General features: G+C 41.5%; 1 protein-coding gene across 1 annotated transcript in view; it reads right to left on the bottom strand.

Annotated features, from left to right (window-relative positions):
- The window catches only part of SLC22A15 (solute carrier family 22 member 15), an 83,835-nt gene that overhangs the window by 24,105 nt on the left and 36,820 nt on the right, over nucleotides 1-22,910 (bottom strand). Inside the window, exons 3-7 of the mRNA XM_057719803.1 lie at nucleotides 19,269-19,401; nucleotides 18,494-18,658; nucleotides 10,513-10,642; nucleotides 6,306-6,521; nucleotides 1,355-1,495 (exon numbers count right to left, since the gene is read on the bottom strand). Coding sequence (XP_057575786.1) covers nucleotides 1,355-1,495; nucleotides 6,306-6,521; nucleotides 10,513-10,642; nucleotides 18,494-18,658; nucleotides 19,269-19,401 — 785 coding nt within the window. The remainder of the gene's footprint in view (nucleotides 1-1,354; nucleotides 1,496-6,305; nucleotides 6,522-10,512; nucleotides 10,643-18,493; nucleotides 18,659-19,268; nucleotides 19,402-22,910) is intronic.

Raw genomic sequence — 22,910 nt, 5'->3', positions numbered from 1 at the left:
GTAGCAAAACCTAGATCTACTCTCCCCGCAGCAGAGGGAAGAGGAGTCGGTCTCATTCATCCAGTTCTTTGTCTTTGTGAGAGCTTCCAAATGACAGTGATTGGGTCATGGAGTTTACTTATGTAGAGCCAACATTCCCATATGTTGGGACGAACAAATCACACAGACTGCTCAAAAACAGTCAGGTGGTGATGTCTTTTAATACTGGATTAAAAACCTATGAAGCCCTAAATAGACATTTCTTCAAAGAAGACATGCGGATGGCCAAGAAGCACATGGAAAGATGCTCAACATCACTAATTATTAGAGAAATGCAAGTCAAAGCCACAATGAGGTATCACCTCATACCAGTCAGAATGGCCATCGTTAAGAAGTCTACAAATAACAAATGCTGGAGAGGGTGTGGAGAAAAGGGAACCTTCCTGCACTGCTGATGGGAAAGTAAATTGGTGCAGCCACTGTGGAGAATAGCATGGAAGTTCTTTTAAAAAACTAAAAATAGGGTTGCCATGGGATCCAGGAATTCCACTCCTGGGCTTATATCCAGAGAAAACTAATTTGAAAAGATACATGCACCCCACTGCTTATAGCATATGAACATAGCATATTTACAACAGCCAAGATATGGAAGCAACCTAAATGTCCATCAACAAACGAATGGATAAAGAAGATGTGGTGTATATATACATACATATATCTTGGAATATTAGTCATAAAAAATGAAATAACGCCATTTGCAGCAACATGGATGGACCTAGAGATTACCATACTAAGTGAAGTAAGTCAGACAGAGAAAGACAAATATCACATGACATCAGTTATATGTGGAATCTAAAATATGAAACAAATGAACTTATCTACAAAACAGAAACAGACTCACAGATATAGATCACAAAATTATGGCTGCCAAAGGGGAAGGGTAGGGAGGGATAAATTAGGAGTTGAGGATTAGCAGATACAAACTACTATATATAAAATAGATAAAAACAAGGTCCTGCTGTATAGCACTGGGAACTATATTCAATATCTCGTAATAAATTATAATGGAAGAGATTATAAAAAAGAATATATACATGTATAACTGAATCACTTTGCTGTATACCAGAAACCAACACAACATTGTAAATCAATTACATTTCAATAAAAAAACCTACATAATAACTCATAAACTTGAAACCCAAGAAATAACACACTAAAAAATGAATTCTCCCTGTATTTGGTCTGAAAAGAATTCTAACCACCATGGAGTCACTTAGCAGATACTGCGTATGGACAAGATAATAATATTTAGATATTTGTATATGTTAGCATGTATATCCTCTACATGGTGCACTTCATATCCACTCATACTCACCATTTTTGGTTAATCAAGTAGATGCAGATAGGGTAAGACGGAATCTCTATGAGGCCAGACAGGGCCAAGTTGACATAAATACTTCCACCTAGATCACCTGCACTGAGAGTTAGGCCATAATACACCAAGCTGCACACAAACCTGCAATTGGGGGTAAAAGACAAGAAAGACAATGGAAAAGCTCATAAGAATTTGCCAGAGAAGATTCAAATATTGGTTCAAATAATGCCATCTGTCTCAAGCAGTAAGCTTGACTCTCCCACTAAGCTTTCTATTCTAATATAATTGCTATACTAGGACAATATAAAAAATAAGGGGGCCTGGAAATGATTGGAGCTACATCTATGAAGCAAATGTGTGGCCAGCTCCTGACAGAGGAGACATTGTTGGTGCTTTCATCACACTTTTCTGCATTTAATTGAAGACAATGACTCTATTCTTACTGTATTTAATTCAACAATTTATAAAACACTTGCCCTAGGCAATTGGGATATTATCAAAATGACTCTGGAAAAGAATTCCCAGGGAGAAAGCCAATAGAGGATGGTGTTGAAAACAGATGCTGATAAGTGCCTAGGTTGCCAGTGGGTGGTCTGCAGGCCAGCGTGACAGGAACTCTAACCCCTGACCAGGTTTTCAGCCCCTCCTGGCATTCAGCAGGTACCTCTGCTGCTGACACCCAGAACAGGAAAGAGAAGACGAGGGCCATGGCAGAGGCAGCCTCCTCTAAGATGATCAAAGGCCTGTATCTCTTTCTGTGCACCACCACCACTGCCAAAACACTGAGGGACCTCTTGCTGGGTGGCAGGTATTGTGCCAGGCACGGAGCCCACATCCCACAGGCCAGGAGCTTTGCCTGAGCAAAGGCCATCCTGAAACTCCAGGGTGGGGAATAATAGGAACTTCTTCCAGAGTGAAGGGAATACCGTCATCCCCACTTATCCACAGGGGATATGTTCCAAGACCCCCCGTGGGTGCCTGAAACCACAGATAGTACTGAACCCTAGATATACTATGTTTTTTCCTAGACATACACCTATGATAAGGTTTAATTTATAAATTAGGCCCAGTAAGAGAACATCCGAATTGGTGGCATCACTACTTTTGTGCTTTGGGGCCATTATTATAAGTAAAATAAGGGTGACGTGAACACAAGCACTGCAATAAGGGATCGTCTATCTGATAAAGAAGACAGTGAGAGAGGAATGGGCAGGACATTCTGGACAAAGGGATGACTCAGGTCCCAGGTGGGATGGAACGGGATGGGGTGAGATCTCATCATGCTACTCGCTATGCGGAGCGGCATGCAATTTCAAACGCATGAGTTGTTTCTTTCTGGTATTTTCCATTTAATATTTTCAGACTGCCGTTGACCTTGGGTAACTGAAACCACAGAAAGCACAACGTTTTGTGCCTAGGAAACTGCATTATTAAAAATAAAACAAACCAGAATAGAATGAAAATAAACCCTGAAACTAGGCTTTGGTAATATATGATACATTTTGTAAACTATAAATTTATTTTCTTTAATTAATTTTTTTGGAGTATAGCTGCTTTACAATGTTGTGCTCATTTCTACAGTACAGCAAAGTGAATCAGCTATATGTATACATGTATCCCCTCTTATTTGGATTTCCTTCCCATTTAGGTCACCACAGAGCACGGAGTGGTGTTCCCTGTGCTATACGGTAGGTTCTCATTAGTTATCTATTGTATACATAACATCAATAGTGTATACATGTCAATCCCTATCTCCCAGTTCATCCCAACCCCCCTTCCTCTTTTGTAAATCATAAGTTTCTGGACAAATAGTAAAACACTTGGGCTTTGGAAGTTCATTAGTTTTACGTTCTTACAATTCCTTTCGACAAATGTTTATTACAAGGAAATTCTCATTTGCTTCTCTTTTCCTTAGAAAAATTCCAGTGAGCTACAACGACGATGAGACCCACAGGAAAGGGAAAGCCTTTCTTCCATCTCTGCCGCAAGAGCAAAGTGAGCCAAGTGCCCTGGGCTGTAAGAATGGGTCACAGGAACCAAGGAGAGGGGTGGAGAGGGAAGAGGGACCCCTGGAGCTGGCCTGCTTAGTGACTCCTCCTTCTCTGGCAAATGAGCCTGGGCAGCAGCTATGTCCCATCACTTCTTCCTGGGTCGAGCTGTCATTCACACACTAAGGGTGACGAGCAAGTCGCAGCCGGCACGTCATGGGTGAGGATGCAAGGTGATACTGAGTTGTCTGTTTTTCCCATGTCCTAGCACTTTGCCTGTAAGCAGCAGGCTAAACAAGTTAAAATATTTTCCTAAAATATTAAAAAAAAAAAATCCTTTCCCTCTGCAGTAGAGACCCTCCTCTTACATAACACTATTCCTAATGCGCTGCATGTGTTAGTGTGTATCTATTCTGCATGAAAATAGAAATTCCAGCGAAGTATTGCAGCCATGGAAACACACATACATATTTAAACTAAGCTGTGATGGTAGCGAGTAGGGTACGAATAAACAAAGCCAGTTCCAGACACTCGAGGAACTTAGTTACCAGCTGGTGGTGAGAGAAAATGGGGAGAACATGGGCAGGGAAGGCCTATGGTCCCAAGGCAGGGGCTCTGCTTGCAAATTGCCTTGATGGTAGAGCTGGTCGCTGGGATGTATAATTACAGCTATTAAAATCATTTCAATCCTCTTTATGGGGCCCAAACAAAATTTAAAATGCTTGCATAATATTTAACCATATATTTAGGGCATCAAAGAACTATTTTGAAAGGCACTACTGTGGGAAATAACCAGAGGAACAGATGTTAAACACAGAGGTATAATTTTACTCCCCAGTTAAGGCTTTCTTCACTGACAGACCCACAGAAAAGACTTTAGAATTTTATAGCATCTTCAAAAAGGATGGCAGTATGTGGAATGACATTGTCTCTGTAATCGTGTATTTTAACATTCTGAGCCCAGAGGGAAGAAGTTTATTTGAGAAGAGTTCCTTTGGCTGTGTAAGATATAAAATAAACATGAACATTCTCCCTAGCTCGAAGTCTAGTTTGTTTGTTTGTCTGTCTGTTTTTTTATCCCCGAAGGCCAGAACCCAAAAGTTAATATTCCTGGAAAAAACAAAAAAAACTTAAAAACAAGAAGTAAATAATCCCTAAGAAAGTAAATGCTTCCTTCCAGGCAGAGGGTTGGACTGACTGTCTACGTGACACACTAATGCGGGTTTTATGGAGCCTTAAGTACCTGAACATACTTTGTAAGTATTTCTTTACAATTGGTAGAACCTCAAATTGGTAGCTCCTACACTGGATTGTCAGGTTTGGCTTTAAAAAAGAATGAAATAATGCCATGTGCAGCAACATGGATGGACCTAGAGATTGTCATACTGGGTGAAGTGTCAGATGGAGAAAGACAAATATCATATGAGATCGCTTATATGTGGAATCTAAAAGAAATGGGTATAAATGAACTTACCTACAAAACAGAAATAGAGTTAAAGATGTAGAAAACAAACTTATGGTTACCAGGGGGTAAGACGGGGGGAAGGATAAATTGGGAGATTGGGATTGACACATATACACTACTATATATAAAATAGATAACTAATAAGGACCCACTGTATAGCACAGGGAACTCTACTCAATACTCTGTAATGGCCTATATGGGAAAACAAGCTAAAAAAGAGTGGATATGTGTATGACTGATTCACTTTGCTGTATATCTGAAGCTAACACAACATTGTAGATCAACTAAACTCCAATAAAAATTTTAAGTAAGCAAATAATAAAGGCTCCCTTAGTCTCCATACCTCCAAGCTTGGATCCTTCATTCAACATTTCTTATGCATCTGTGATATTCCAGCATTAAGCTGGCTCCGCGGGAATGGTGGCAGCTGGTGTGACCTGGCCCCTAACCATACAGGTGGTAGCCAGGGTTTGGTTGGGTGGGAAAAGAGAATCCTGATATAGAAAACTATCTTTGCAGCTTCTTATTCTCAATATACTGTCCCTTTTAGTTTTATATATGACTCATTTCATATAAAATGACTCTCCTCTATTCCCAAGTGAAAAATATAGGTTTCTATGCAGCCTTCTTGCCAAATACAGGCAAACCACAGCACAACAGTCCTTCAGGCCAATAAATATGATGTTCGTGTCCAATCTTGCACCAAATCACATTCATGGCACTTTAACAGAATGAATAATATTAAAACACATGGGACTCCACAAACTCTATGGATGGATCATCCATTTCTCTCCTTTCCACAATTTTATTCTTTCAATGGTACCATCTTGAACCATTCAGTGCAATCTACATTAATGCTGAGAGCATTTTGAGGGCAGGTCAGAATCAGCCAAACTAGAAAATCAGGTTCAGAGAGTGTTAATTCATTCATTCACTGATTTGCACACATGGCTTTGAGGCTGTCACATCACACTCCCAGGATCTCATTTGTATAGGGGATAAGATCAGCCCACCTTTCAGTGAGTCAGTGGGATGCATCCTGAATTGCAGCACAGTGCTTTGCAACTGGAATGTGCTATCTAAGTACCTGAGGCCAAAATCAGGGGGAGGGGCCTCAAAGTCCTCCTTAGAAAGTCTTAAATCTCTGGTGTGCTTGTTTTCTTTCCTTTTTTTTTGGGGGGGGGGGGGATGTTGGTGGGGGAGGAGGCGGAGGACTTAAAAATTTACATCAAATACCTCATAAGCAAAGATGTGTTTCTGACACCTACTTCTACAAGTTCAGTAAACCTCTGCCTGGCACCATCATTTCCTCCTTGAAAGGGAGGTGAGAGATCACAGGCGAGCACCATGCCTAAGGCGGGGTGGAGGAGAGAGGAGATTGTTTTTCTGAAAACTTCATGCTGAACAGAAGAGTGAAATTTTCTGTAACCCTGAAGAAAGAACAGATTATCAATAACCTGAACTGCAGATCAACAGAAGAGCTCTGAGAGAGAATTACCAGATGAACATCAGGGTCAGAGTGTGCCCCAAGAGGACCCGGTAACGGAACAGGTCCAGGAAACTTCCCGTCTCCTTGCAGCTCCTGTTGGCCGGGTGTGTCAGCGAGAAGGTACACTTGAGCTGGCGGTTCCTCCTGGCGATGAGGTACAGAGCGGCTTCAGCCTCACGCAGTCGACCCTGGGAGTATAACCAACGAGGTGATTCAGGAATGAATCTGAAAGAGACGTCATCAAAGGCTGTATATTCGTATAGGAACACGTGCGTCGGAAGGAGACAAAACACCCACGCAGTATGTGGATACCCAAACCACAACCAGATTCCACCTTAGGTTTAAAGCTTGACTCTTCCAATGACACATGGAAGAGAGAGAGGGCCACTGTCCACGGCTGCCAACATTAAACGGTGGCCTCCTTTATGAGTGGAAACCAAAAACACGCTTCCAAAATTGCGGCAAAAGAAGTAAACAGCATGCATTCACTTTTAAGTGAGTTTTAATATGCGAATAGCAAGTTAAGTTTACAATACTGGATAATTCTTCATAAAATGTGCGTCAGAGATATGGCTCTAAATCATAGCCAAGTGATGTTAGGATAATACCGCAGAGTAGGTTTTCAAAGTTCTGAAAAAGCCTCACAAAGGAGATAAAAATCTCTATTATCCATCAGAATAGAATTTTTAAGTGTTTTTAATATAGTGATAATTATTAATAAGGGAGAGATTATTTAAGACTACACATAAAAATGAAACAAATTTATCACATCTTAGCTACTTTTGAGCTTTAACGCTTCAAAATATTCCCATCAGCTGACACACTTTACCATGTCCTGAGGATATCTCCTGATCCCCCCAGACCTCCAAGAATAAAAGTTTACTTTTCTGGTTAACTTCCAGTTACAAAACAACAGTTATTTCTTGCTATAACTATAAAGTATGAAACATTTCTATTGCTACTGATACCTTTCAACAGTTTCAAGACTTTGATATTATGTATCTTCTCTCCTCCTCACAGTTCTGCCTACTTTTAGAGGACTTTTCAAAAACCAAAGGGCGGCAGGAACAGGGAAGCCGCGTTTACGAAATACAGTATCAGGTATCTTTGGATCTAATTTCATATTATTTGCCTAAAATGAAACGTGTATGAATAATCCTGGCTACTTTTAAGGTGCCTTTCAGAACTCTCCATGCCCTTCAGTAAGGAGAGTAAACTGGCAACAAACGCCCCGGAATTTGCAACTTCATGGACAGCCAGTTCGTCACTAACCATTTACTGAGCACTTTCATTTTGTGCGGAGCACTGTAATAGGTGCTGAGAGGAAAGACAACAGAAACAGAAAGACAGGCATCTCCCCAGGAGTTCTGCTACTGGGCAGAGATTACTCAAGCCCGACATGCCGCCGTCAACAAAAGCAGGAACAGAGGCCTCTGCAACATCCAGAAAAATTCCTCTCTTTGCTTCTCCATGGTCTCTGATTATCGTTACTAACGCACAAGTAAATAATCACGTAAAATACTGTCTCGTTGGAACTTACGCCCGCCGATCGTCACGGGATCCACTGGACCTGCCCACCAGGCCATCTATGAGGTACCTCTGTAAAAGTACCTGACCAGTCCAAATACAAGTAGAAAGACTCTAAGACTAGTGGGGTAAATACAGAGGGGATACTTGTGATACAAACGTAAGTGAAATGCTAGAAAGTCTATGATAGTAAAAATTACAACCGAGGAGGACTAAGAGGAGTGAAAAGGACCAACAAGGGAACAGTCGAAATGTCAGCATTACTATTTTCTTTGGATAATTTAACTCATTTTCCCCCTTCCTATTAAGCACCTCTGTGTTTTCAGAATTGTTTACAAGCAATACAAATTACTTTAAAACTTTATAAATCATGTTTAAAGATGATAGTTGAGAGATATTCAGGCTTTGGAAATTCGACTCTGAGTTAATAAAACTATTTCTACTCGGGAGAGGGTTTACCTGGATTATGTAAACTTAGGACCTGATATTTCTCCACCTTTGAGAAGCCGATAAGCTTCTCGGTAACAAAGCCTCACCTAGCTGCCAATGGACAGATTTGGGAATATGAGTTCTAACACATGCTTATTATGAATGTAAAACAGTAAGACGTGTTTTTAAAAGAAACAGCAGGCCCTTGAACTTACTGTCTGCTACATAGTGCCGTTCTCACTTTTAGAAGCTACAATGCTAATTTAATAAGGAAGCCTCTGCTCAAAATGTCCTGTGAATTTCTTTAAAAGTGGAAAACCTTTGTAAATTAAGGGGGCACTTGTTTCTAAAATAAAACTATTCAAATTCAAGTGCTATGAAAATGAGGAATTTTTAAGCTAAATAATAATATCTCTAGTAAAACAAATAAGGTGTGTCTCTAAAATAACATGACTTTTTCTGGTGTTGCGGATGGCTAACGAAGGCTAATTCCAAAGGCTTTTGTGCCAACATCTGTCTATGGATACCAGGCGTCTATTGTATGGAAGGCCCAGGGCTCTGGTGCTGGGGGAAATGTAGCTGAGCGAACGTGTGCTGTCAGAGAGCTCCTGCTTTACAAAGAGGACAGGCTCCATGTGGGGCAGAAATAAGGGGCCACTCAAAGGGTGCCGGTTAAATGCTGCAGAATTCAGAAAAGAAAGCGAATGACTGGAGGTCTGACCAGGAAAAGCATGGAGGCAGTGGCATTTAAGCAAACTGGGAAGACTATTAACTAATAAAGAAGAGGGATGGGAGAAGGGTACTGAGGGAGCCAGCGATAGCACAGAGTAGGAGGCACGGAGGCAGACAAGCCTAAGGTGTAAACTGGAACAAAGAGCAGCTTCGTCCGCCTGGAGCAGCGTATACGAGATGGGATGGGAGATAAACTGGAGGCTGGCTGCAGCAAGCCTGACTTTCTAGGCTTGATGGAACACACATATATTGCGATTTTACATGCTCTTTTCTGTTTCCCATTTTTCATGACCTGATTAATTTCCCAGTGAGTCAAGGTCCCCATCTAGTACTAAGCAGTAACAGACTACACATTCTGAAAACGAAAAGCAGAATGCCTCATCATCCAGTGAAGTCACTCTACTATTGAAGGAGAAATGAGAGCCAGGCTGGATTAAGAAGTATGTGACTTGTTAAATATTTAAAAAGAAAATTCATTTATCTACATGATTGCTTATTAATTCAAGGAACTATACTAGACACCCATTTATTCCAAAAATTTACAATACACAAGCTAATAAAATATGGTTAGTTTTCCTTTCTAATAAAATTATCTCACTCTAATTCACATAACTAAGTGCATTTCATAAATTTTGCCTTTCTAATATAGGTTAACTATTTCTGTTATATTCATTTTTGCACTTAACAATTCTCTTACTTTCAAAGAGAGAATGAAAACAGATTTCGGTTCAATTCCCACCAAATCTCAGTAGAACTTGAGTAAAGAATTACTAAATCAAATTGCTATGTAAGTGAAAATTCTATTACATCTATCTCTCACTTTATGGCACAGAAGAAAGCTGGTAACCATTGGCTGAAAATGCTATTTATCCCAAAGATTTTAATGATTAAAATTAGAGGCCTGATACCTGAGGGGAGAAAACCTTTCATAATCACAATAAAAGTTCTGGTGAAATAGGCTTAAGTTGGTGGCTCATCTTACAGCCTTTAGCGGACCATGGTGTGAACCCTGCCCTGACCAGGGCATCATCTTTTTACTACTTTGAGTCCATGCACTCTAAGGATTTCTCCCATGTCTGAGCATCTTCCCATGTCCAGATGTGGAGGCGCTGAGATGACACTCATCTGTGGGATAAAGTGGTGTTGCTATATATTCAACATGCAGAGATTGTTCTATAATATCATACCTCAGTTGCACCCCTAGCACATGACCTGATCCAGCCTGAAGATCTTTAAGGTTGAGGTATCAGGTTAAAAAAGAAATTGGTACCCTCCGTTGGCAATTTGAAGGTTACAATGCAGTTTATCGAGAGGTTACTTTAAACAAGGGATACCTGCATTCTGAATTAATTAAGCATCACTCTTCCCAGGAGCTGCCAAGCATTGGAGCGCTTGCGGAATTTAGTTCTTCACCAAAGTCAGTTCAGGCAAACTCCTGAAAGGGAATAACGCCGCTCATTGACCCGCATCCTCTTAAGACATTCCTTCTGCTTATTAAATTAAAAGTCTGAGAAGAAGGACTACTTACAAAGATAAGAGAAAGACCACTGTTCCCTGCAGGTTAACCAGAATGGCTAGGGTCCTCCAGGAGCGGATGAAGTATCCCAACAGGGCATACTGGGCGATGCCGACTGCGAAGAAGAGCCCACCGATTGACCCTAATTCCGGAAAAGAGACTTGTTACTGGAGAAAGGACCATCTGCAGCCCCATTTCCAACCCAGATCACAGAGCCAATCCCTTCCTTGTGAGGTGTCAGCGGAAAGAAAAACCCGCACAAATAGTGAGGATCAGATGATAAAACTAGAAGAGAGGCCAGGAAATTAGATGAAAAATATGAACCACATGTGGTCAAGATGAATTTTAAGGGCCTGCGCAAGTGCTTTCTGCACTGATGTTGTACTGACATCCACCTGAATTTGTGGCTGAGGCTTGGAAACCTTGTTTGCTGCATGGTGGGAAGGCTTTTCGGTCATGAAACCATGGCAATGCTGGGACTGCATCTTTATCACAGAGGCTGCCCTTGAAATCCTTATCTTAAATCACATCTAGTCCCCAGTTCTCCCTATTGTCCTTCCCCACTTAATTTATCACCTTCAGATACATGACATTTTATATTTGTCTCTTGTCTATCTCTCCTAAGTAGAATATAAGTTCCATGAAGCATGAATTTTTGTCAGCACACCAATAGAAAAAACATCAACTGTAGGGTTGTTAAGGATCCTATGATTTTTGAAATAAATAATGAATGGGTACAAACCCACTGCCTTGCCCAATATACTTGCAAATTCTATACCTCTGGCACACTTTCTATAACTGCTACATTAGTAGTAGTTAAATAAATATATCACTACTTACTTATATAACAGCTACTATTTATTGAGCATTAAGCTTTATATACACATTGTCCTATAAAGCAGGTACCTATTAGCCATATACAGAGTGAGGAAATAGTTCAGAGAGAGTTCGGTGCCATTGTCTAAGGACACAGGGCTGCATGTGACCCAGGCAGGAGGCATTGTCCCCTGGTCTGTCTGACTGGAGGGCCTGAACTCCGTACCGTTCCCCTCCCCGTCACCCTTCTAGGGAAAGGCAGGCTCCTGCGGGCACCCCACAGCAATAGGGTTGTTACAAGAATTTTCTACAACAATCCTCCAAGACAAATGTTTCTTTTATTCTTGTCCATAGATCATCAACCGATAACAAAAGACAATGACTTGTATGCTGTCTGCAGGAAAAGGGGGACGCAGAAGGCAGAGCTGCCGTGACAGCGAGTTCAGAGTGTTCAGAAAACCAATCAGAGCATGTGGTCCGCTAAGTAAGGGAATGGGACTTCCATTCCCTGTGATTTCCCTGGAAACTTAATAATCAATAGCTATTACAGGTTCATTACAGTGCACCGAATAGCACCTGGTTTCCAAGAGCAAGGCTTTCTGTCATTGCTCAGAACAGCTCTGAGTACTCAGTATCCATTGACAACAATGTAGGCAAAAAGATGAAAGCCCACATGATGGGACCACTTCAGATGGACCAAGTTCAGACCCCAGTTCTGCCACACACTGCTGTGTGACTTTAGGCAAATCTCTAAATGTCTCTGAGGCTCAGTTTGCTCATCAAGGAAAGAGAAATAATAATATCTACCCCAAAGCGTAGTTATTAATTTTAAAGGAAGTAATGAACCCTATACAGATGTTAGTTATATGATCCTACTGTAAAATGGGTATAGCCCCTTATATCTAGCAACCTCCCCACAAAAGCCATCTGGACGCCTCCTCTGGTGAGTATCTATTATAAAATATTGTCTACCTAGCACTCCTTTCTAACTCCAAGAACACTCCTTTCCCTTTTTGGAGAGATGACCGTCCCTTATTTCATCCCTGTGGTTCAAGTTAGGGCTGCCAATCATGGCTCACCTAGCTGGGACCATCAGAGCCCCTACCAAGGATTTTAAATAACGGACTTGGCGGTGAAACCTGAGAGCTGCTGGGACCCATCCCTGACTGAGCGGAGGAAGCGTCTCAGAGATGATGGGAAACAGAAGTGTGACACATCTGACATCTAGGTTCCAGACATCACCAAGGTGTGGCTCTTCTGTGGTTTGGCTGTGTTGAACAAATGATTTCCCTTTATAACTCGGCTCATCACAGTTGAGACTCTGTCACAATCAGAAAGACTTGCTATCAACTGGATACGACAGATAGGAGGAAATGATTCAAAGGTTGTAGTTTAATGGCTTTAAATACCATGATGACATTCCTATAGAGAGGGGTCCCAGAAGAGGATGGAGATTTTGGATGAAAGAAAGCAATACTTTTAACGTGAGGGGCCAATAGACATTCGGATCTAATATCCAGCAAGAAGCTGCACACGTATGCCCTGAAATGACAACAGGGATAAAAGGTGAGGAGATACAGATATGGTAAGGCTCTAGGACATTTGGTTAAAAACTTTAATTTAAAAAAATGAACATTTCAAATCAGCACTTTTATATATTGTAATTCTGGAGTACCACAGGTGCTTTTGTAACTGTTTATGGGCCTTTGGGTATTTATGGCTATTTTTCAGATTTCTTCTCTGCTTATTTTTAATTAATTTCCAGTCTGCAATCCCTGCTCAGTTTTCACTAGTCAGTGGCTCCAATGATCCACCCGGTTTTCAAGCACACGCCCTGAAGTCCCCTTGATCCCCCTTGCTCTTGCCTTGCCTTCTCTGCTGAGTCTGTAACAGGTCACGCTCCCACCAAATTCAGCCCAGATGCACCCTCTTTCCTCCTCCTCCACCACTCCACCTGGTCTAAGCCTCCCCCAGGTTCCCAGGGGCCAATGACACCAGCCTCCTGAATGACCCCTCAATTTCTACTCCTGCTCCTTTATAATCCACTCTTCACACACCCACCAGAGTAATCTTTCTGGATACAAGAGCCCATTGCTCCTCTCTTTAATTCACTCAGTGGCTACTCACTACACTTTGAATAATAAAAAAAAACACACAAGATTCCTCATCTGGCCTATCATGGGACCTATGTCGTTCAGCCCCTACAACCTGATCTCATCCCAACCTCCCCCTGCCTCTCCACACTGCATCTTTCCAGGTCCTCAGAGAAGCTCATTCCTGCCTCAGGGCCTTGGTCCTTGCCATTCCACCTGACTGGAATGTTCTCTCAGAATCTCGCACACCCAGGTCTTCCTCATCATTCACGTCTTCATCAAACACCTACATCAACGTTTTCTCTAACTATCCTACTTAATGTAACTGCCCCCTGCACTTACTGCCTAGTCTATTGCCCTGTTTAATTTTCTTCATTGCACTTAAAATTTTCTGAAATCACCTCATATTGGTTATGTCTCTCCCGATTAAAACAGAAGCTCCATAAGAGCAACGACCTTCCCCCACCCAGGCCTGTCTTGTTCACCCTTTTATCCCCAGTGTCTATAAAAGCAGTGTCTGGTACATGGTGGGGTCTATTTAATAAATGAATGTTGCAGAAGAGATATGCAAAGAAGAAGCTCTAGAAGGATACACAGCAATACTTACAGTGGTGGTCTTTAGGTGGATAGGACAATGTGTGTTATTTATATTTCACTTCTATATGTTCTTGATTTTTTTTTTAACAATGAACATAAATATCTTTTGTTATAAGATATTTATGTAAGAAAAATAAAAAATATGTGAACATGACATTTTTCATAGCTTTAGCATTTTACTTTTTCTACTCTCAATAATTTTCTTTTTTCTTTTTAAAGATTTATTTGATTATTTATTTATTTTGGTTGCATTGGGTCTTCATTGCTGCGCACGGGCTTTCTCTAGTTGTGGCGAGCAGGGACTACTCTTTGTTGTGGTGCACAGGCTCCTCATTGTCGTGGCTTCTCTTGCTGTAGTGCACAGGCTCTAGGTGTGCAGACTTCAGTAGTTGGCGTGGGCTCAGTAGTTGTGGCTTGCAGGCTCTAGAGCACAGGCTCAGTAATTGTGGCACACGGACTTACTTGCTCTGTGGCGTGTGGGATATTAACAGCCCAGGGATTGAACCCATGTGCCCTGCATTGGCAGGCAGATTCTTAACCACTGCGCCACCAGGGAAGCCCCATTTACTCTCAATAATTTTCAATCAATTATTCTCATTCTTGTCAAGCACTACACTGCAAATTGGTCAAAAATGGATGTTTTCAGTATGTACTTATTTTTTTATATGTACTTTACATAGTATTTTATACATACTTTAAATATTTTATAATCAAGCACAGTTTTTCAAATTTTTTTTAAGCTGCTAAACATTTAGGCTAATCCCAACTAATCTCCTATTGCTAACCATTTAGTTTTTTTCCCCAGTTTCTTGCAGTTCATGAGCGTATCTGAAGCCACAGGAGTGTATAAAATTGTGCAGGAGAGAAAACAGCTTAGAAAGAAAGGCCAAGAACAAAATTCTGGGGAAGACTTTGCTCATGGGAGAGGGAAGAAGGAAGCCCCTCACAAAAGACTTCCAGGGGCATCAGGATCTTACTTCTGTCCTGGGTGCAGGTCAAGTACCCTGGCCTTCAGGGAACTCTCCTGCGCCTGCTGAATTTCACATTGAATTTGGCAACCGTCTGCTACCACTGTTGCAGGCTTTCTTTCCTTTCTCCCTTTTCCCTTTGCTATACATAGTTTAATAGCCTCATCTTAACTCAGCTTCAAGGACAAGAATGGAAGGTTAAAGCACTTTAACAGGAATCTTTGCTCTGGCTTTAGGCGACTGGCAAGGGAGCAAGAAGACTAGGAGGTCTTTCTTTTTGTCCAAAATATGCAACAGGAATAATCCTAGAGAATTTGGAATGGTATGTGTTTTGTAAGAAAGCATCTTCTTCATGGAACAACTAGAGTCAACTGTGAATATTCCAATAGAGGGATGTGCTGGGTACGTGAAAAATACGTACTCGTAATGCTCTACGTGAGCACGATTTTTTTTTTTGGGGGGGGTACACCAAGTTCAATCATCTGTTTTTATACACATATCCCCGTATTCCCTACCATGACTCCCCCCCACCCTCCCCATCCCAGTCCTCTAAGGCCTCATCCATCCTCAAGTTGAACTCCCTTTGTTATACAACAACTTCCCACTGGCTATCTATTTTACAGTTGCATATGGTAGTTCTAGTTGTAGTTTTTGAAGGAAGCTCCAAACTGTTTTCCATAGTGGCTGTACCAACTTACATTCCCACCAACAGTGCAGGAGAGTTCCCTTTTCTCCACACCCTCTCCAACATTTTTTGTTTCCAGATTTTGTGATGATGGCCATTCTGATTGGTGTGAGGTGATACCTCATTGTGGCTTTGACTTGCATTTCTCTGATGATTAGTGATGTTGAGCATCTTTTCATGTGTTTGTTGGCCATCTGTATGTCTTCTTTGGAGAAATGTCTATTTAGGTCTTCCGCCCATTTGTGGATTGGGTTATTTGCTTTTTTGGTATTAAGCTGCATGAGCTGCTTGTATATTTTGGAGGTTAATCCTTTGTCCGTCGTTTCGTAGGCAACTATTTTTTCCCATTCTGAGGGTTGCCTTCTTGTCTTGTTTATGGTTTCTTTCGCTGTGCAAAAGCTTTTAAGTTTCATGAGGTCCCATTTGTTTATTCTTGATTTTATTTCCATGATTCTAGGAGGTGGGTCCAAAAGGATCTTGCTTTGATGGATGTCATAGAGTGTTCTGCCTATGTTTTCCTCTAGGAGTTTTATAGTGTCCGGCCTTAACGTTTAGGTTTTTAATCCATTTTAAGTTTATTTTTGTGTATGGTGTTAGGAAGTGTTCTAATTTCATTCTTTTACATGTTGCTGTCCAATTTTCCCAGCACCACTTATTGAAGAGGCTGTCTTTTTTCCATTGTATATTCGTGCCTCCTTTGTCAAAGATAAGGTGCCCATATGTGTTTGGGCTTACCTCTGAGTTCTCTATTCTATTCCATTGATCTTCCTTTCTATTTTTGTGCCAGTACCATACTGTCTTGATCACTATGGCCTTGTAGTATAGTTTGAAGTCAGGAAGCCTGATTCCACCAACTCCATTTTTCCTTCTCAAGATTGCTTTGGCTATTCGGGGTCTTTTGCATTTCCATACAAATCGTAAGATTTCTTGCTCTAGTTCTGTGAAAAATGCCATTGGTAATTTGATCGGGATTGCATTGAATCTGTAAATTGCTTTGGGTAGTACAGTCATGTTCACTATGTTGATTCTTCCAATCCAGGAGCATGGTATGTCCCTCCATCTGTTTGTGTCGTCTTTGATTTCTTTCATCAGTGTCTTAAAGTTTTCTGCATACAGATCTTTTGCCTCCTTAGGCAGGTTTATTCCTAGGTATTTTCTTCTTTTTGTTGCAATGGTGAATAGGAGAGTTTCCTTAATTTCTCTTTCTGCTCTTCCGTTGTTAGTGTATAGGAATGCAAGAGATTTCTGTGCATTAATTTTGTATCTTGCTACTTTACTAAACTCATCAGTGTTAGCAGTTTTCTGGTAGAGTCTTTAGGGTTTGTGAGCACAATTTTGGACTTAGGCAAGCCACAACCCCAGGAGAGGGTGCTTCTGTGTCATCCCAGGACAGTGTGAGTGGTCACAATCACCATCCTTACTCACTTCTTGGGAGGTCCCAGCAAGTCTGAACCCACCACTTGAAAAAAATGACCTTAAAAGTCTCAATACAAACTGCACACTCAAAGGAGGTTTTCTTACTGATCCTAACTTAGTGGCTGGGCTATGGAAAAAAGAAGCCCATCTCTAAAGGCTTTGAAAGCTACTATAGACAAAGTGAATCACAAAGCACCATGTGTAGGAGACAGACAGGAAGCCTGTCCTGCTAGGATGGAGCTGGTGTCTCTTGCTCCCCAGCTTAGTTCTAACTTGTCCAACCCTCTATGTCCTTCAGCTTGGACAGCAGTTTGGTGGACATACAAATAGAGTGGAGTTTATTTTATTTGGTCTCTGCCTTCCAGCTCAATACATTAGCCCTCACCAACTTCGAGAATACCACCAGTGAGAAAAAACAGGCCACGCAAACTGATATTCACATGAGGTGACCCACTGAAGATCCAAGAGTGGGGTCCTTGGGGAAAAGTAGGACCTCATCTTGGGTGTCATCTTGAGCTGGGTGTCATCTTGGCCCCGTCAGGCAGGAGCTGTGTGAAAATGCGCATCTCACCTCTCCTTTCAGAGGTGGCATGTCCTCACCCATAAAGTGAAGGTAGACATTCTTAGCTGGGAGGCTCTGGCAGTGTTACAGACGTGTCAGATGCAGAGCGCGGTACCTGGCACATAGAGATGCTCAGCAAACGGTAGCTGGCATGCTCTCATCTACATCCCTGTGCAGACACATTTCTACAGTTGCATGATCAGCTTGTTCCCATATTAGTATAAGAACATCAGTAGTACTCAGTTAATTGTCAAATGAATGGAAAGCAAAACAAAGTTCTCACTGCAAACCTATAGTCCACAGAGTCTTAGTGAAGTCGCTCTCCTGAGACATTATTTTAAGTCAAGGAAGCTTTTAAAAATCATTTATTTTACTACAGTGTAGTTCTTGAGAAGATGATGGGATGGTTAAAAATAATACAGAATATGGCCTCCATTTTGGAACTTAAACATCACTAAAGACTTGAGAAGACCAGTAAAAACCAGAAAGGCCTATGAGATGAAGATTTAGTAAAATACAATACGAAGGCACTGAGAAAGGAGTTTCTAGTATTTCCTCTGCATTGTTTTTTCACTTTAGGGTAAAAAGCAGTTAACAAACGCCCTCAGGCACTCTGTGAGAAATGGGGCAAGGTCACCATCTGTGAGGCAGGCCCCAGGGGGGACTATCTATAGAGGAATACAAATAAAATGACTAATGACTCATTCAAGGTCATACAGAACAAACTTAGGAAAGCAAACCTAATAGCTGAATAGAGCACCTCAAGTCCAAGTGCATTTTTAGACTCTAAACTGGTTCCTGCCAAGTTCCCTGGAGCAGCTCCCCATCCCCATGTCTGCACTGGTTGAAGCAGTACCTGCGAGTGCCCAGTAGGAGGTGCCCACACATTCGTTCAGCAGGACAAAGGCCACCAGCGACATCCCTCCATTCATCACGCCCACCAGGAAGCGAGTTATTGCAAAGAACTCATATGAGGGGGAAAACCCATTTGCGATAGCAAATAAGATGTCCAGGGCAAAACCTAGAAAGAGAAGAACAGTATTCAATAATTCAGAGGCAAAACAGCATTTGATGAATGTCAGGTATTATATCCATGAGTGTGTAGAGAAAAATCTTTGTGAATTTAAATTTTCTGAGCTATGTTTTTTTAAAAAAATAGTTTCTCTTAAAGACTATCAAGAAGAACTGAGGTTTTCTCTGTTACAAGTTGATCTCTGTGTATCACGTGCAGTTTTCAATTATTCACAATAACGCTGGAAACTGAAACTTGGCTGAGTCCTATGAAGCTTATCTGAAATGAATCAACACACCAGGTATAAGGAAACGGATCTAGCAGACTGCCTCAACCTCTGTTCTCCTTAGAAACGTGGCATGAATTAGGATCCAGGGACTGTAGAATTCACCACTATGAAAAGCTTACAATTGCAAATATCTGGCCTTCCTCAGGTATACTGGTCACTTTAAAATGCGTGGCCAGAATCAACTAGGCCTCTTGCCAGTGAAATAAAAATCAGTTCGGGGTCCACGTGGCAATTCCCTGAGAACCTTAAGGAAATGGTCCCCTTACTATTTTCCTGGGAACCTTAGGGAAATAAGTCCTCTTATCCAGTCCACGAACACTAATAGATTACCTGTGAGATAGACTTTTTTCCTTCCGAAGCGATCTGAGAGCTGACCAAAAGAGATAACTCCCACAAAAACACCACTGAAGAAAAAAGAGCTTGCTGCACTCACTTTGTAAGATCTGTTGGCAATTAAAAACCACTAGAGGAAACAAAAAACAAAAGGGAAACATTAAGGTCACAGAAAAGATGGATGCATGGAGTTAGCTATTAAAAAAACCAAATGTACAACAAAAACTTGTACACTGGATGTTCTCCACTGCATTACCACTGTTAACCAGAATTCAGCAGAACATCCATCTGGGACAACACCCAAGGAGATTCTGTCTTCAGAAACTCCAGAAATTGTTATTCTAATGTGCTCCCACAATAGTCTATATACATCTTAGTCCATCACTGAACACAGTATGTGATAGCTAATTACTTACTCTCTGTTGGCCACGGCCCTCATCTGCCTAAGTCCCTGTGTTTCTAGAGAGGAGGAGCCATATCCCATTAATTACCATTTCTCTGACACCTAACATACTACCTGGCATATATGAGGCAAAAGAAAAATGAACAGTTCTTTCCCCCAGTAAATTAATGGGTTTAAAATCCCTTGAGTACTTTCCTTCAAAAATTAAACATACAATTATCATATGACCCATTGATTCCACTTCTTAGTGTACACACAAAAGAACTGAAAGCAGGGATTCAAACAAATATTTGTACACTAAGGTTCACAGCAGCTTTAGTCACAATATCCAAAAGGTAGAATGAACCCAAATGTCCATTCATAGATGAGTGGATAAACAAAATGTGGTATATACGTCTAAAGGAATATTATACAGCCTTAAAAAGGAATGAAATTCTGGCAAGCTAAAGCATGAATGAACCTTGACCATATGCTGAGTGAAATAAGCAGACAAAAAGAGAAAATATTGTACCATTCCATTTATGAGTGTGATATTGTAATTTACAGTAATGTATATTTTGTTTTCATCCGCTGTTCCTGGAACACTAACTCCTGAAACCCTTGTAATTTCCTACATAAGAATCATAGAGGTGTCCTTTTTTACAATATTTAGATTTTTTTCCCAGTTCCTGAAAAAGCTTCAGAGGAATAAAGGTAAAATCGGTGTCTTTCGTTGTTTATAACAAGCCCCTTTCAACCACACTGAGCTTTTGTTAATGTGGTGACGTTTAGAAAGCCCCTTAAGATGGGGCTGCTTGTCAGGGGAACCAGCCATGTGAACAGAGGATTGGCACTTTCAGCCCTACCCTCTAGGCCTCTGGGTAGGGGAGAGCGACTGGAGGTTGAATCAATTGCCAGTGGCCAATGGTTTAATCAATCATGCCTTCATAATGAGGCTTCCACAAAAATCCAAAAGGGCGAGGTCTGGAGAGCTTCCGGGTTGCTGAACATGTGCAAGTGCTGGGAGGGTGGTGAGCTCAGAGAGGACACAGAAGCTCTGTGTCCCTTCCACCCTTCCCTACCTTGCCCTGTGCATCTCTTCCATATGGCTGTTCCTGAGTTATATGTTTAATAAACGAGTGATCTAGTAAGTAAAATGTTTTCTTGAGTTCTGGGAGCTGCCCTAGCACATTAATCTAACTGAAGGAGGAGGTCACAGGACCCTGTGATTTATAGTCAGTTGATCAGAAGCATAGGAAACATCCTGAACTTGTGGTTGGTGTCTGAAGGGGGTGGCAGGGGCAGTCCTGTGGGATCTGACGCTACCTCCAGGTAGATGGCGTCAGAACTGAACTGAACTGTAGGACACCCAGCTGGTGTGGCAGAACTGCTTGATGTGGGAACCCACCCCATCTCCCTACACTCCCACCCACCCACATCTGGTGGCAGAATTGTCTTAAGGGAAGTCGTTGCCAGTAGAGGAGACACAGGAGGCGTGTTTTTCCTTTACCTGGAGTAGTTAAATCCACAGAGACAGAAAGTAGCATAGTAGTTACCAGGGGCTGGGAGAGTGCGGAGTTACCGGTTAGAGAATATAGAATTTCAGTATGGGATAATGACAGAGTTGTTGAGATGGATAGTGGTGATGGTTGCACAAAGATGTGAATGTACTTAATGCCCCTGTACTGTATACTTTATGTTTTTATTTACTATTTATTATTATTTTTTAAATTTTTTAACTTTTTATTTTTTTGGCTGCGATGGGTCTTTGTTGCTGCACATGGGCTTCCTCTAGTTGTGGCAGGTGGGGGCTACTCTTTGTTGTGGTGCATGGGCTTCTCAGTGTGGTAGCTTCTCTTGTTGCAGAGCACAGGCTCTAGGCATGCAGGGCTTCAGTAGCTGCAGCATGCGGGCTCAGTAGTTGTGGTGCATGGGCTTAGTTGCTCTGCAGCATTTGGGATCTTCCTGGACCAGGGATCAAACCTATGTCCCATGCATTGGCAGGCGGATTCTTAACCACTGTGCCACCAGGGAAGTCCCATATACTTTAAAATGATACATTTTACGTTATGTATATTTTACCGTAATAAAAAAGAATCCCTTGAGTACTATTATCTTCTATTTTAGGGAAACTTATAAACTCAGAGAGAAAGTAATCACCCTCTGCTTAAAACGCCATTACCTAAAGCCCTGTCTAGTGACGTGTTATTGTGATCTTTGGTTATAAAGATAAAAGCCAACCTGTGTCTCAGAGGTGACCTCAAAGAACCATGAGAATGCTCATCTCTCCCCTCCACAGCCCCTTTCCTAGGGTCAGCAAAGATAGGTTTAAGAAAGCCCCTTCTCGAAGACTCACATGGAGACACTCCTTAGTTGTCCCTTCTCTATCTTTCAGACCACTCCTGTCCCACATTTTGACAACCAGTCATTATGGCCCAAAGCACGTCTAATTTCTCTTCTCCTGTATTTCCTGTAAGACTAGCTCGATAAAGATCTTGACAAGACAGCTTCTGTACATCTTTATGCAACAACAACACACACAAATTTAGGCACTGGAAAATAAGCAAGGATAACACCCCTCACTAATGCTGTGCTTTACTTCTAAGTTCTTCTGTCCTTCACATGCAGTTCTTAACAAGATTAACTAACTGGTTTTCCTAGCCCTTCATGAATTAGAAATAGTAGTCTAGGGTGCCACTGCCCTTAGTGATAGTAACCATGCAGTTACTGCTCTTGGTGGCAGTCATAATTTAAATGACAGTGATGGAAGCAATATGACAAAATACTGAACTACATTCCAGGCTTTCTTCATTCTGGTATTTAATGAATAGTTGATGAGTTTCTACTAGAGATTAATAACTATTCTAAACACTGGGAATACAGATGCAAATGATCTGGACTTGGTCCCTGCCCTCATGGAGTATAAGTTCCAATAGAGTAAGCTAGACATTAAACAAGTAAACACATAGGGAGAGACTGGGAGGAAACCTCTTTAAATAAGGCACTCAGGGAAGGTTTCTCTGAGGAGATGACATCTATGACCTGAATGACGAGGATGTGACCAACCCTGAAGAGCTGTTTGGGGAACATGAGGATAAGTGCAATGGCCCTAAGATGAAGACACATCAGGGCGCCTCTCATGGGGGTGGGATGAAATGAGGCCAGAGAAGTGGGCAGGCATCAGGTCATGCGGGGCCCTGAGCCTCAGTAAAGAGCTGGGATTTGATTTCAATGCAAAGCGAAGACACTGAATTACT

This window comes from Hippopotamus amphibius, chromosome 1 (genome assembly GCF_030028045.1).
Source record: "Hippopotamus amphibius kiboko isolate mHipAmp2 chromosome 1, mHipAmp2.hap2, whole genome shotgun sequence".
Lineage (NCBI taxonomy): Eukaryota > Metazoa > Chordata > Mammalia > Artiodactyla > Hippopotamidae > Hippopotamus > Hippopotamus amphibius.
This window is presented reverse-complemented; position numbering and strand designations above follow the sequence as displayed.